The sequence below is a fragment of the Oryzias melastigma genome, linkage group LG1 (genome assembly GCF_002922805.2).
Source record: "Oryzias melastigma strain HK-1 linkage group LG1, ASM292280v2, whole genome shotgun sequence".
Lineage (NCBI taxonomy): Eukaryota > Metazoa > Chordata > Actinopteri > Beloniformes > Adrianichthyidae > Oryzias > Oryzias melastigma.
In genome coordinates, this window is record NC_050512.1 from 17804323 (window position 1) to 17816331 (window position 12009).

The following is a 12009-nucleotide window of genomic DNA, read 5'->3' on the forward strand; positions in this document are numbered from 1 at the left end:
TTGCTTTAATTTGTGTGATTTGCACTTTAGGGCTGCTGCAGTAAATATGCAATACAGTTGTAACAAAAGTAAAAACACATACAGTCCAAGCATTGGCTCATTTTATTGCTCTACAAATATTAATTTTAAAGACTACACTTCATAAAACACATTTTAGTTGCAAAATAACAAATTTTCATTTTAGTTATATTAAAATAAAAGAAGTGGTCAGACAAATTTTAAATGACAGGTAGGAAAACCAGAATTACTTTTCAGTAGCTGATTACATAATCCCCCTGTCAGCATTTTGTTTTTTAAAGCATTGCAGAAAAAAGGGAGTAGACCGTGATGAGAGGAACGAGCATGTGAGCAGAGGAGACGGGTGCATCCCTGTGGAGGTAAAAACAAACAGATAAAAAAGGTCAGAGGTCAGCTGTTAACTACTTTTTCAATTTGAACTTTTCTGCAAAAAAAATAAAAAAGGTGTGCACTATACAGGTTTGTGTTTCCACATAAAGACGCCTCATGAAGAAGATATATTTTTATCGATTTATTTTCTGAAAGCTACTTTAGGGCTGTCTAATAAATGAGGCCTTCAGAGGCAAACAAAGATAAGGGATTTAATAACTTTTAGATTTTTTTGCTGCAGAGATACAGAGGGCTAGAAGGGGAAGTGCCACATCAAGCAAAAAACCTGGTCCCCTCCCTCCACTTCCTTCCTGTTTGTTTTAGCTAATTTTAGATTTTCTTAGCAGAACTAGGGGGACAAGAGGAGGGAGGAGACCCCTCCAGCTGGACCCCACCCCCCACCCCCACTTTCCTCTAACTTTTCAGTCAATGTTGGTATCATTATTGAAAAAAGATTACAAAATTGTCAACAGAAGCATCTTTAAGTATTGCAAAAAGTAACAAGAGTAATATGTAAGGGATAATTCCCAAATGGCATTATCAGAATTTAACGCAAAACTCGGGTCAGACGGTTGCTTCCACAAAATATATCATATTCTGATAATGCACATTTTGATGGGCAGTATCCTGCTTATTTATCTATTTTTGTATTTGTTTGCTTTAAGCCAAATTAAAATGTTTTTGGGAGCTGAGCTACAGATGATGAAGCAAAGGTTTGTCTTATAGAACTTTGTGTAGTTATAAAAAATTGTTTGTGCTATGTGACCAGAATTTATTTTTTAAGCATGCATTATCCCTTTTTAATCCGCACCAAGCAGCCAATCAGATTCAACCGTGTCACGGTATAATTTAAAATTAAATCTCGAGCTCCTCAAATTATAGAATTCAATAATGAAACAGTTTGAAATATGTATATTTGATCCCAATGGGTGTCAACTCTGCTGTTACCTTCTAGGGTTTTAACATTATGCTTACATTACAACAAGAGATCTTTAAGGTTTAAACTAACATTTAACCTCAGAACCTTTTGTGGAGACTACAAAACCATAAAGTGTAAAAGAAAAACAACTACTGGACATACTTTAGTGTCCAACATCAATATTTTAAATAGAGAAAAGTGTGTCTTACCTTGGAAACATCAAACAATTGTGTGTGCTGTTCAGAGATGAGTGTCCTAACACAACCTCGACGTAGTTTGCGTCCTCAATGCTAATTTGATCGACTTTCTCCACAATGAAAACTTCAGATGGAGACAAAAGCATCTGATCAACATTGTTCCTACAAATGCTTTCCTCCAAGTTGACAAAGTAACAAGACTTGATTTTGAGGACGATCGAGTCCTCCAGGTCACCCAGTAGTTCTTCGTCTGTGTCCACCATTGTGAAACCTGCTAGTCTCACTGCTGAGCCTACTTTTGGTATTTTCAAGTCATCAACAATAGCAAAGCCAGTCTTGCACTTGTGTGGCTTAAACAGCATCAGAGCATCCATGAGAAGAAAATGAAATGACTTGAATTGAAAGTCGGCGAGATTGTCTCCCATCGTCTCCACTTGAGTGTTCACATCTCTTATGAACTGTTTATCTCCATGGTAAAAGGCTGAAAGGGCAGCAGTATGTTCCTTGATTCCTCCGGGGATCATAAATGAACATTGGGTACTTGCATTCCATGCTTTCTGGAATTTCTCGCTATTATCAAGCTCTTTCCTTAGCAGGCCTGAGTGAATGACGGTCTCCATGGCTTTTTCTCTGCATCCTTCATACATGTCATCCACGACACTGTGGGACATGTCCAGCAGCTTCACACTCCCGACCAGAACCTACAATTGAAAGCATTTAGTAAAATACATTTGGACTTAAAGCACAGGTTTGGACTTGATAAGACTTACATTTATGTTGCTGTAGAAGGCTGTGAAAATGAGGGCAGTCAGAAGCAGTTTTACCCTGGAAAACATTGTTATCTTCTTTTTGTGCTCCACTGTAAAAGAGGAAAAAATAGAGGCGAGAAGTTTTGCAACACTTCAGATGCTATAGATTAGGGTGGGCTGGCTTGCTGCTACCAACTTTTTTCAGACAAGCTATAATTCAATGACATTCCTTCTTTTTTTCTAGCTAAATGGAATTAATTATTGCAACAGAAAACATAAATTCACATAACTTAATAGACGTACCTCAAAGGAAGAGAGTTGAAGTGTTGCGAGCTTAAAAGTTAGGCTTGCGTGTGGAGCTACTGTGCAGGGGAAATGGGAGTGTTTCTTGCTGTAATCACTTTCTTTTTCCTGAGGAAGGAAACTGGACTCCACATGAAGTTATGCAGCTCACTTGTTTTCAGAGCTCGCTTGAGCTTCGAAGAATCTGTAGGCTATATGAGCTAGAAGGAAGTCGTTCTTCCCTTTTTCTTAACTGTTTAGCATCTCTGCTCTCATGTTGAGATGTAACTCTTCCCCCAGAAAATCGTTTTGGAATTCATTCAACATATTCTGATGTGCAGCCAGATCTAAATCTCTTAAACAGATGTTGTCTGCAAAGCACAATGCCAAATTACTAAAAGCAAATTTAAAGGAATTCAAATGCACGAGTCCATAAAGGGTTACAACACCATTTCTAAGGGTGTGGGCCTTTTAGTTTGCCCATTGTCAAGCTATTACTCATAACTGTGAAAATTAAAACATATTATACCAAAGTCCATCCAGGATTTGGGGCCCAATAGGATTTAGCAGTACATTCATGACTCATCTCAAGAGGTTATAATGAAATCCAGAACAGCAAGGCTCCTCTTACGTTTGCTAAAAAACACGTTGGTCATTCTAGGGACTGTGGGAAAGTATTACATGCAGCTCACATATGTGATGCACTTCTTGATGTCTTCATGCTTAAAATATGTTAGTTATCGGGAAATCCCTATATTTGAACATTTGTATTTTTTTAAGTCTAGATTTATGAGTTTTAGAGTGGGCTATACGTTTAGTTGAGCCAGTTACTTTTTATTTTAATGTAAAAAAAAAAAAACTCAATAAAGAGTAAAGATGTGACATTATTTTCACGATATAGCATAAATAGATGTCCATATATGTAAGTGCGGTTTGAATCAGCAAACAAACAAATTCAATTTGTGCTTTTGCAACACGAATTCCTTGAGAGAAAAAGAACGAGTCAGCATAATTATTTGAGTATAAAGATTTATAGAGTCAAAAATGTTTTGCATACTTGCAAGAAACTTTTTAATCCTTACAAAAGCTCTTCTTACTATGGCTTTCTGAAATGTTCATTAATATAATATAATTTCTACAGAAAAAAACAAGTGATTTTTAAGTGGGACCAATTTCACAAAATCTTTTTCATGGATCAGTTTATCACAGTCATGACAGCATATTTCTCAAGTAGACCTGATAGGTTGATGGTAAAAAGAATAATTCAGTAGCGAAAGTGGAAGACAAAAAGCAAAAGAAAAATCTAGTTTGACATCAAATCTGATTAGCTAGTGAGTGATGGCACGTCCGTTGAGCGCTAACAAGAAAAAGATGCAAACTGGTTGATCAGTTTTGAGGCGTTTATGCAAATGTATACAATATTAAAGTCTGAGTCTCTAAATTGAGTTGATGTTTGTATCTGGATGTCAGCCACATTGACTGTATTAGAGAACAGAGAGACTTAACATTCAAACGGAATGTTGAGTCTCTCTATATGGGAAATGACTCGCTTCTGGTTCTATTGAAAATAAGTCAATTCAGCTGAATTTAACTTTTAACTGGTTAAAAAGTTAAATTTCCATTCTAACAAAATCCTTGTAAACAGAGCTAGTCGATTTCAGCGTGTCTGACATTAAAGTAAAACGTATTACTGTTGCAATGTTTTCTAATACATGCAGCGATGTGCATCCTTCAGTTTTTGTCCTCGATTGCACTTAAAGTACAGGAAATAAAATCAGCCAAAATAGAACCCATTAGAATAATGTCTGCTCATATAAAAGATTGATATTTTCAATAAAACCTCCAATATTGGAGGATTTCAAACATTTGTATTTTGATTTGTGAATGATCTGAAAGAGGAAATTAAAATAGAGTTCGGCAGCACATTTACAAAATAAATATTTTGTAAATTTCCTTTGAAATTGATAAGGTAACCGTTTAATATTTACATACAATGTTGTCAAACAGCATTCAGGTGTCAGCTTTGCTTTTCTAAATGCCACCACCGGAAGCAAAGATTCCCATTTCCGGCCCTGTTGCCATTTTGTCTGATGTCACTGTGAAAATGATCTGTACATTACTAATAAAAAAAGAAAAAAAACTACCTCAGTGTATATTTTATTCTAATATGTTTGTGGAAGATATTGCATGGAAGGAGGTTTGGCAAACCTCTTATAAATTCTTGAGCACCAATAAAGTAAAAGAAGTGTCTTTCAGGATTATCCACAGAGTTTATTCTGCTAAAGTTTTCATTCAAAGCAGATTTAGATTGGACATTGATACTGTTGTAGCGTTTGCTGTAATTCTCCCGAAATAGTTAATCCATCTTTTTGTATTGTCCTCAAGTTAAGTGTTCTGGCAGAAAATTTCATTCATGACAAATCAAAGCTTGTTTTGTTTTGTTCTAGAAAGGATGTCTTGTTGGATCGCATATCAAAGAATATGCAAAAGGATTCTGGTCTGTTCTTAATAAATATCATGCTCATTTTGGCCAAATATCACATTAACAAATGTAAACTCTCTGGACGAAAACCATGTTTCATTGTACTTTTTTCTGATTTCAATTTTTATATTAATAGTATCCAAAACTCTGAGAAACAAAAAGCAATCAAAATCTTGTCTGTATGTGAAAGATTCAATAGTTTCACGTGAAAACTAACCCTCTGGCTTATTTCTATTCTTTGTTGTTGTTGTTTTTGTGTTGAAATGTTCCCTTTATTGCAATCCTGATTGTGAATCTCTATATATGGAAAAAATGTGCAATACGTTTTTAAAATGAATAAATAAAAATAAGTGAAAGCATAGTTTGAATTGTTAACTGCAACTCGGCGTCATTTAGAGCAGACCTATGGCTGCATAAAATAAAATAAAATAAAATAAAATAAAATAAAATAAAATAAAATAAAATAAAATAAAATAAAATAAAATAAAATAAAATACAATTTTAAAACCTATTGATATACTGAAAGTTAAATATTAATTGAAACTTAAACATATATCTGAATGTTAACTGAGAAAAGCGGAATTCTGTACCGGAAATAGCTCCACTTCCGCTTCCGTCACAGAACCGGGAAAAACAAAAGCAGCTACCGTACAATCAAACGTCGATGTGGAGGAATATTTTTGATCTCAAGTCACGACATAGCAGCTAATACTTTGGAGGAATTTGGCTTCAATTAGGTAAAATAGTTTTCTGTGATCATACAAACATTTTTTAAACCTTCGTTTTTGTTTACCGATACGATAAAAATAAAAGCTCATAACTCTCAATGAGATGTATTTTGTTTGATATTTACCATTTATTAAATTACAATGTTGTTATTATTGACAGCTTAAGGCAGAACGATTGTGTAGCTTTGTGTATTTATTTGTGCATGTTTTCTACCTTCACTTGTGTGTTTAGGGCACACAAACACCATAAATAAATAGAAGGAAGATATTTTTGGCTCTTAAGAAATGTTTCATTTTCAGAATTGTAAAAGGCAAAAGTTTTAAGCCAAAATGCGTTAAAATAGCTTCTGCATGTGTTGAATCTTACCCCATTGCTCAACTATTAAAATGTTATGAATTGAACATAATTTAAGTGGTGATATGTAAAGGTTATCATTGAATGCCTTCCATTAATATTTTAGGATGAGCAAATGGGGAGACAGGCTGAAGAAGGTGGAGCTTCTGGCTCAGAGCTTTCAGTCCAATCCTCTGACCACACGCTACAGACCTCGGCTGTGGCCGTGTGAGCCCTCGTCTGTGTGGAAGCTCTTCCCTCGTCAGAGTATGGCCACGAGCTTTGCTCAGAGCTGTAAAGAGGTAAACAAGACCCTCCAGTACTTCAGCACTTTCCTCCTGATGAGTTTGTGGAACCATAGTTGCCATGTTTTTGTCTTACTCCTTTATAGACTGTGCATGTTTTCGCACTTGAAAAAGAGAAGGCATCGCTGGGTCAGCGGATTTTCCTGGTTACCAGTTACAGTGAGCTGTGGCATTACTACAAGTATGTGCAGTTTTTCTCCCACATAAAAACATTTTCTAGTTGCAGCATTATGTATTAGAGAAAAAAAAACATTAATTTGGTTTGATATTTTTTTTCCCTCCTAGGACTTACCCTCAGTCATTGATGCACTGTTATGAAGTGATACCAGAAGGAGCTGTCTGCAAACTTTACTTTGATCTGGAGTTTCACAAGCCTTCAAACAGAGGAGCTGATGGGAAATCTATGGTCCTTTTGCTCATCAAGGTGAGACACTTTTTCATTGTCTTTTTAGTCTATGTCCCTTTTTTTCCTTTTGCATAAAAATTGTACCCTAAATCTTCTTTGTATTTGCAGTACGTCTGTTATAAATTAATGGACATCTACGGGATTGAATGTTCTGAGAAAAATGTCCTCAACCTTGACTCCAGCACAGAGGATAAATTCAGTCGACATCTTATTTTCATCCTCCACAACGCTGCTTTCAAAGACAACATTCATGTTGGTACGTTCCGCCTTACGTGGGTAGAGTCATTCAGCTATCTTGAATGAATAAAACTTTATCTATATGTCACAACGCATCAGGATACCAATGGGCTTTACTATAAAAAGGGAGACAAAAGAAAAATTGGAATTGAGTAGATTAAGAACAAAAATGTAAAAACAAAACAAAAAAACTGGCAATAAAATACATGAAAGACATAAGAATTCAATAAAATGAGTTTAAGGAAACGAGGCCACCAGCTACTCAGTATGAATTCTAATTCTAAAAGGGTAAGTTTTAGTTGACCTTTTAAACTGTTTAGGTCTAATGTCATGCAAAGTTCTGAAGGAAAATATTCCATAACTGAGAGTTGGCAACATAAAAAGCTTGGTCATCCCAGTGTTTCTGACATGACCTGGGCACATTAAGCAGATATTAAGTAGACCTTAAAACTGTTCAAATCTTTTTACCTTCTAAATGGAGACTTGGGGTCCATTACCATCCATCCATTCCTTCAACTCTCCATCCATCCATTTTTCTCCCTTTATCCAGAATCAGTCTGAGCAAAAATACCCAGACCTCTCTTCCCGGACTTCCTCCAGCTCCTCTGGGGGGATTCTGAGGCTCTCCAAACGTGTCTCTGAATAGCTTCTCCCCCCTATTTTTGAAAGGATGGATGGAAACTTGGGGTTCAGTATTTATAGTATATTTTTTCAAAAATGATTTTGAAATAACTTTTTTGGCAGGAAAAAAAGAGTACAGCATTGAGTATTAAGAATCTTTGTAAGATACATGAATTACCTCAGTCATCAAAAAAGTAATTTTCTCCCTTTTCTTTTTAACAACCTCTAAAAAGTTAATACTAAATGTAAAATGTTATTCAAATAAAAAGTTATTTAATTGTATTAAAAAGTTAGCATCATACGAGGAAACCAATAAAGTCTCCTATTGTCACTGAAGCAGAAGCAGCTTCTAAATTCTTATTTATTTCTGCTCGATTATACAATAAATCAAACTGAAAGTGTTTTTTGCTGCTTGTTTGGCTCATTTAGCAGACACATTTCATCCACTTCTCATTTAATTTAGCTAATTCAAGGTGCATGATTTAATAAAGTACTTTACAGCCTATTTTCAGAGAAAATGTTTTCATTTTTCTGTGAATGCATAAACATTTTTGAGACATTTGGCTGAGGTATAAACATCAGGAATTCCCGAGTCAATGCTGTGCTCAGCATTGTTTTTTTTTTTTTAATTATTATTATAGAGTTTAGAAAAATTAAAATTGTAAAATGGCTTCTTTTTAGCAAATTTGCTTCAGTATTACCAACATTATCATATTATAGACGTCTGTCTTATAGGATTTTTATTGGAACTTATTTACATGTTTTTTTTCCTTAAGGGAAGTTCGTCAGTGCAATTCTTCAACCTGCTCTGAACAAATTCAAGAGTGATGTTGGAAGCGGAGTGAAATCCACCACCAAAAGCAGTGAAACCTGGTCTGCTTGTTTAACAATTTGCAACATTTTATTAATGTTACTTTTATTTCTTCATAATATCTTTGTGTGTTTGTTTTCTCATTAAGTGTTGCAAGTGTATCCCAAGTTTCTGAGAGGAAAACGGCGGATGAGGAAGGAGGAGCTGACAGTCCACAGATAAAAAGGCGTAAGCTGGTGGATCGAGACCTCGGCTTCCTGCTGATAAAAAACAAAGACGGCAAAGATGGCCTGTTCGTTGATCTTGGTAATTACAGTCTTTAGAGGTTTTACATGTTTTTTGTTCCAATTCCTTTATTTACTCAGCTCAATTTACTTTTTGTTTATCTTAATACCACGATTGCTTCTACTTTGTTTCCTTTAGTGTTAGCATTTGGGGAAAAATAAATAAAATTCTCCTTCAGAAGAAGATTCAAAGGTGGAGCTGTAGACAAACCCATACTTTAAGGGTGTGTGTTGTTAAAATGATTCCACAAGTAACTCGTTTGTAGTTGGTTGATTGGGTGTTACAGTTTAAAAAGAGGTGCAACCTTTCACCCTGTTATCACACAGGAAGTGGCTCTTACAAATGAGGAAATGACCAAAACAAAATCTTCACATTTATAAAAAATAAACAGGCAGGGTTTTGTACTTTTTGCATGTCTGTTCAACGTTTGACCTTTTCAAGCAAATCTTTTCCGTGATTTTTGATAATTGTGTGAATAAAAAGTGTTCAGGAAGTTCAGGACTTGAAGAAAAAAAAGAGCTTTATAAGCAAACATATTTCTGTGTTCTGCACAGGGGTTTACACCAAGAACAGAAACTTCCGCCTGTACAAGTCGTCAAAAGTGGGGAAGAATGCTGCCTTCACAGTGGCAGAAGACAACAAGTTTACCCCTCAGCCAGAGAAGGGAGTTTCTCCTGAGCAAAGTATCTTCCTGGCGTCTTTAGTATGTAATTTGAGGTACAATACACAACTTTTAACACTCTTTTATCTACTATTTTTCTAGTTTTATTTTTAAAACCTCTTCTCCTGTATGTCAACAGCTTTACGGGTCAGAAAATTCTTACCTGGAGTGTTCCGGAAAGCAGTGATGCTAAAATCTCAACATCAACTTCTCAGCAGGGATCAGACCCCGTTCCAGGTTACATTATTCCTCATTTACCTTTTTCAATAGAGCTCTGATATTCTTTACTGTCATCTTTGAAGTTCTACTTTTGCTGTAGACGAGCTAAAAGGTGTTGCTCTGTGATTACACTACACATTGAACACAATGTTTTGTACAAAGATGGATTCAAGTTCAGTTTGCAGTTTGAAAAACATTTATCCTCTGATGAGCTGGAGCATAATTTTGATCAGATTTAGTTTGAGATCCCTCAGATCCTGCTGGTGCTCCCAAAGGTCAAGAACAAAGGTTAAAAAACAGTCTGGCTGAGAATGCAAGAGCTTCATCCACCGCGGAAGTTTTTAAGGAAAAAAAAGTTAAGCTTAGCTTTTGAGATCTTTTTTTAAACATCTTCTCAAGTTTAATTTTATTTTATTGTCTGTTTGTTTTCATAGAAAGTATATGTGTTTTTTATTACCATTTTTGCTACTATTTTTATTATTGTAGGTAAAGCACTAAGGTGTGAATAAAGTTGATCTGAATTTAAGTTAATGGTTATTTTACTCTTTATAAGTGACTTTTTTGTTCCTAATACCCATAGGTCCTTTTTCTGGCTGCTCCGTTTCTCCTTACCCAGAAGTGGACAAATATGTACTGAATGTGGTCAAAAAAGAGGCGATACAAGGAAGTAAGTGTCTGAGAGCTGCAGGACAGTTTGTTTCATTTCTTCTTAAGCTCTATGATTTCTCTGTTTAGGTAAAAACAAAAATCAGCAGCTCTTAGAATAAACATACGACCTAAGATAACACTTTTGGTCTTCAGGGTTGCTTAAAATTAGTTGTCCTAAACTCATTAGAGATTTAAAAACATATTATAAACATGGTGATAGTTTAAATTAGTGCTGAGCAATATGAAAACAAAAGTATATACATATATATAAATAATTCTTTTTATCACAATAACTATATATTTCACGATATACCTCAGTAAAGTATATTTGTAGTTATTCTATGAGGAAAAAGGTGCCATAGCTTACTTTCTGACTATTTTAAGTTACAGATAACTGCTCATTTGTGTTTATTTGTGGTTTCACATATTCACAGATTTTTCAATGCCTTTATTTCATTCTTATATTCTTACAGACATCAGGAGGTGGAACTACTTTGCAGCAGAACAGCTTCTTATCTATGACATTGCAAAATACCGCTGGTGTGAGAATGTGGGCAGGTTTCACAAAAGCAACAACATAATGTATGTACTCAATGTTGTGCAGCCTGTGCTTGTGTGTGTGTGCAGCTTTTTTTATTAATCATTGTGACCTGTAGGATTGTTGTGGATTTAAAAGAGGAAGTCTGGTACCAGAAGTGTCACGATCCAGACTGCAGAAACTTTAGGTCTTCAAGTAAGTTACAGAAAATATATTTTAAATTGTTAAAATTATATATAATTATTAAAAGGTAGTAACTTTCATTTTATTGTTTCAGGTTACCCACTTCCACAGGAGATCTGCATCAGCTACATCCTGAACCTGGTTAGTGGATGATTACATCCTGAGATTTTACACTTAACTAACAGTCACTGTGAGGACATCTGCTGTTTTCTTACAGGATGAAGAGGACCAGGTTTACCTAATGGATGAAGCTGGGAACTTTGAGCTCAGTCAGGTACCAGACCAGTGCAGAGAGCCTTCGACAGAGGAAACCCCCATCGTGTGGGGAGACGACCAGGATGACCAAGACTTTTCAGAGAGTCTGATCAACTTTGAACAAAATGAGGAAATCTCTGACCAGCTGCTACTGACTGCAGACTTAGATGTTCAGTAGAGGAACACTTAAAAAGATCATTTTAATATTTCATTACCGATAAACAGTATAATTTGTAATTTTTGTAAACTTATGTGGATATCTAAAACAGGTTAAAACTATTTTATAAATTTGTGTCTGTATTGTTAATTAGTTTGTTTAAAAGCCATGTATTCAGGGTATCTGCTAGAGGGCGGAGCCAAACTGCAATGACTACATAAAACACAAATACAACAACTCAAAGTTTGACATAACCAATAATTTTGTAAAGTGCTGCACCACTCTGTGCCTGACGCTGCTGTTGTCTAAGCCAGGTGGACGGTGGGGGTGGGGTGTTGTCGCCATTCTCTAAAACTTTAAAGGGTAACCAAACAGGGAAATGGAGGCTGACTCCATCCACAGCTGAAATTGGAAAATTCAGTCAAAGGGGTGGGGCTTGGAGACTTCTGAAACAATGTGGGACTTTGACCAATCATGAAATTTAACTGTAATACATCGTTTCGACCTGTAGGAGGCAGCACATAAAAAGTTTTTGACAATATTTTCAAGAGTTAAACAAGTTTTCTGTTGCAAAGGTTGATGATTCACGTCCCCCCCAAGGAAGG

The 12009-nt window shown here is 35.5% G+C and overlaps 2 protein-coding genes across 3 annotated transcripts; one reads left to right on the forward strand and one right to left on the reverse strand.

The window, feature by feature from the left end:
• Positions 1-79: 79 nt before the first annotated feature.
• LOC112157275 (ecto-ADP-ribosyltransferase 3) lies at positions 80-2756 on the reverse strand. Its single transcript, XM_024289941.2, has 4 exons — positions 2556-2756; positions 2274-2362; positions 1516-2204; positions 80-369 (listed from the first exon to the last, which is right to left on the reverse strand). Exons 2-4 carry the CDS (start codon positions 2337-2339, stop codon positions 294-296), a joined length of 831 nt encoding a protein of 276 aa, XP_024145709.1. The 5' UTR covers positions 2340-2362; positions 2556-2756; the 3' UTR covers positions 80-293.
• A 2439-nt stretch (positions 2757-5195) lies between these two features.
• primpol (primase and polymerase (DNA-directed)) lies at positions 5196-11642 on the forward strand. Of its 2 annotated transcripts, XM_024289753.2 has the most exons (15): positions 5196-5753; positions 6206-6380; positions 6470-6564; positions 6669-6807; positions 6898-7045; positions 8424-8520; positions 8607-8764; positions 9298-9460; positions 9544-9641; positions 9878-9979; positions 10204-10290; positions 10745-10853; positions 10928-11004; positions 11087-11133; positions 11210-11642. In XM_024289753.2, exons 2-15 carry the CDS (start codon positions 6207-6209, stop codon positions 11423-11425), a joined length of 1710 nt encoding a protein of 569 aa, XP_024145521.1. In that variant the 5' UTR covers positions 5196-5753; position 6206; the 3' UTR covers positions 11426-11642. The 2 variants fall into 2 exon arrangements, with proteins under 2 accessions (XP_024145521.1, XP_024145522.1); XM_024289754.2 differs by lacking the exon at positions 9878-9979 and having other exon boundaries at positions 5247-5753.
• The last annotated feature ends 367 nt before the right edge of the window (positions 11643-12009 follow it).

Coding starts and splice junctions, on each gene's coding strand:
- LOC112157275 (XM_024289941.2), bottom strand. CDS start 2,339: ATGTTTTCCAGGGTAAAACTGCTTCTGACTGCCCTCATTTTCACAGCC. Junction 2,205..2,273: donor CCTTCTACAGCAACATAAAT/GTAAGTCTTATC, acceptor TTTCAATTGTAG/GTTCTGGTCGGGAGTGTGAA. Junction 370..1,515: donor AATTGTTTGATGTTTCCAAG/GTAAGACACACT, acceptor TTACCTCCACAG/GGATGCACCCGTCTCCTCTG.
- primpol (XM_024289753.2), top strand. CDS start 6,207: ATGAGCAAATGGGGAGACAGGCTGAAGAAGGTGGAGCTTCTGGCTCAG. Junction 8,521..8,606: donor ACCAAAAGCAGTGAAACCTG/GTCTGCTTGTTT, acceptor TTTCTCATTAAG/TGTTGCAAGTGTATCCCAAG. Junction 11,134..11,209: donor TCAGCTACATCCTGAACCTG/GTTAGTGGATGA, acceptor GTTTTCTTACAG/GATGAAGAGGACCAGGTTTA.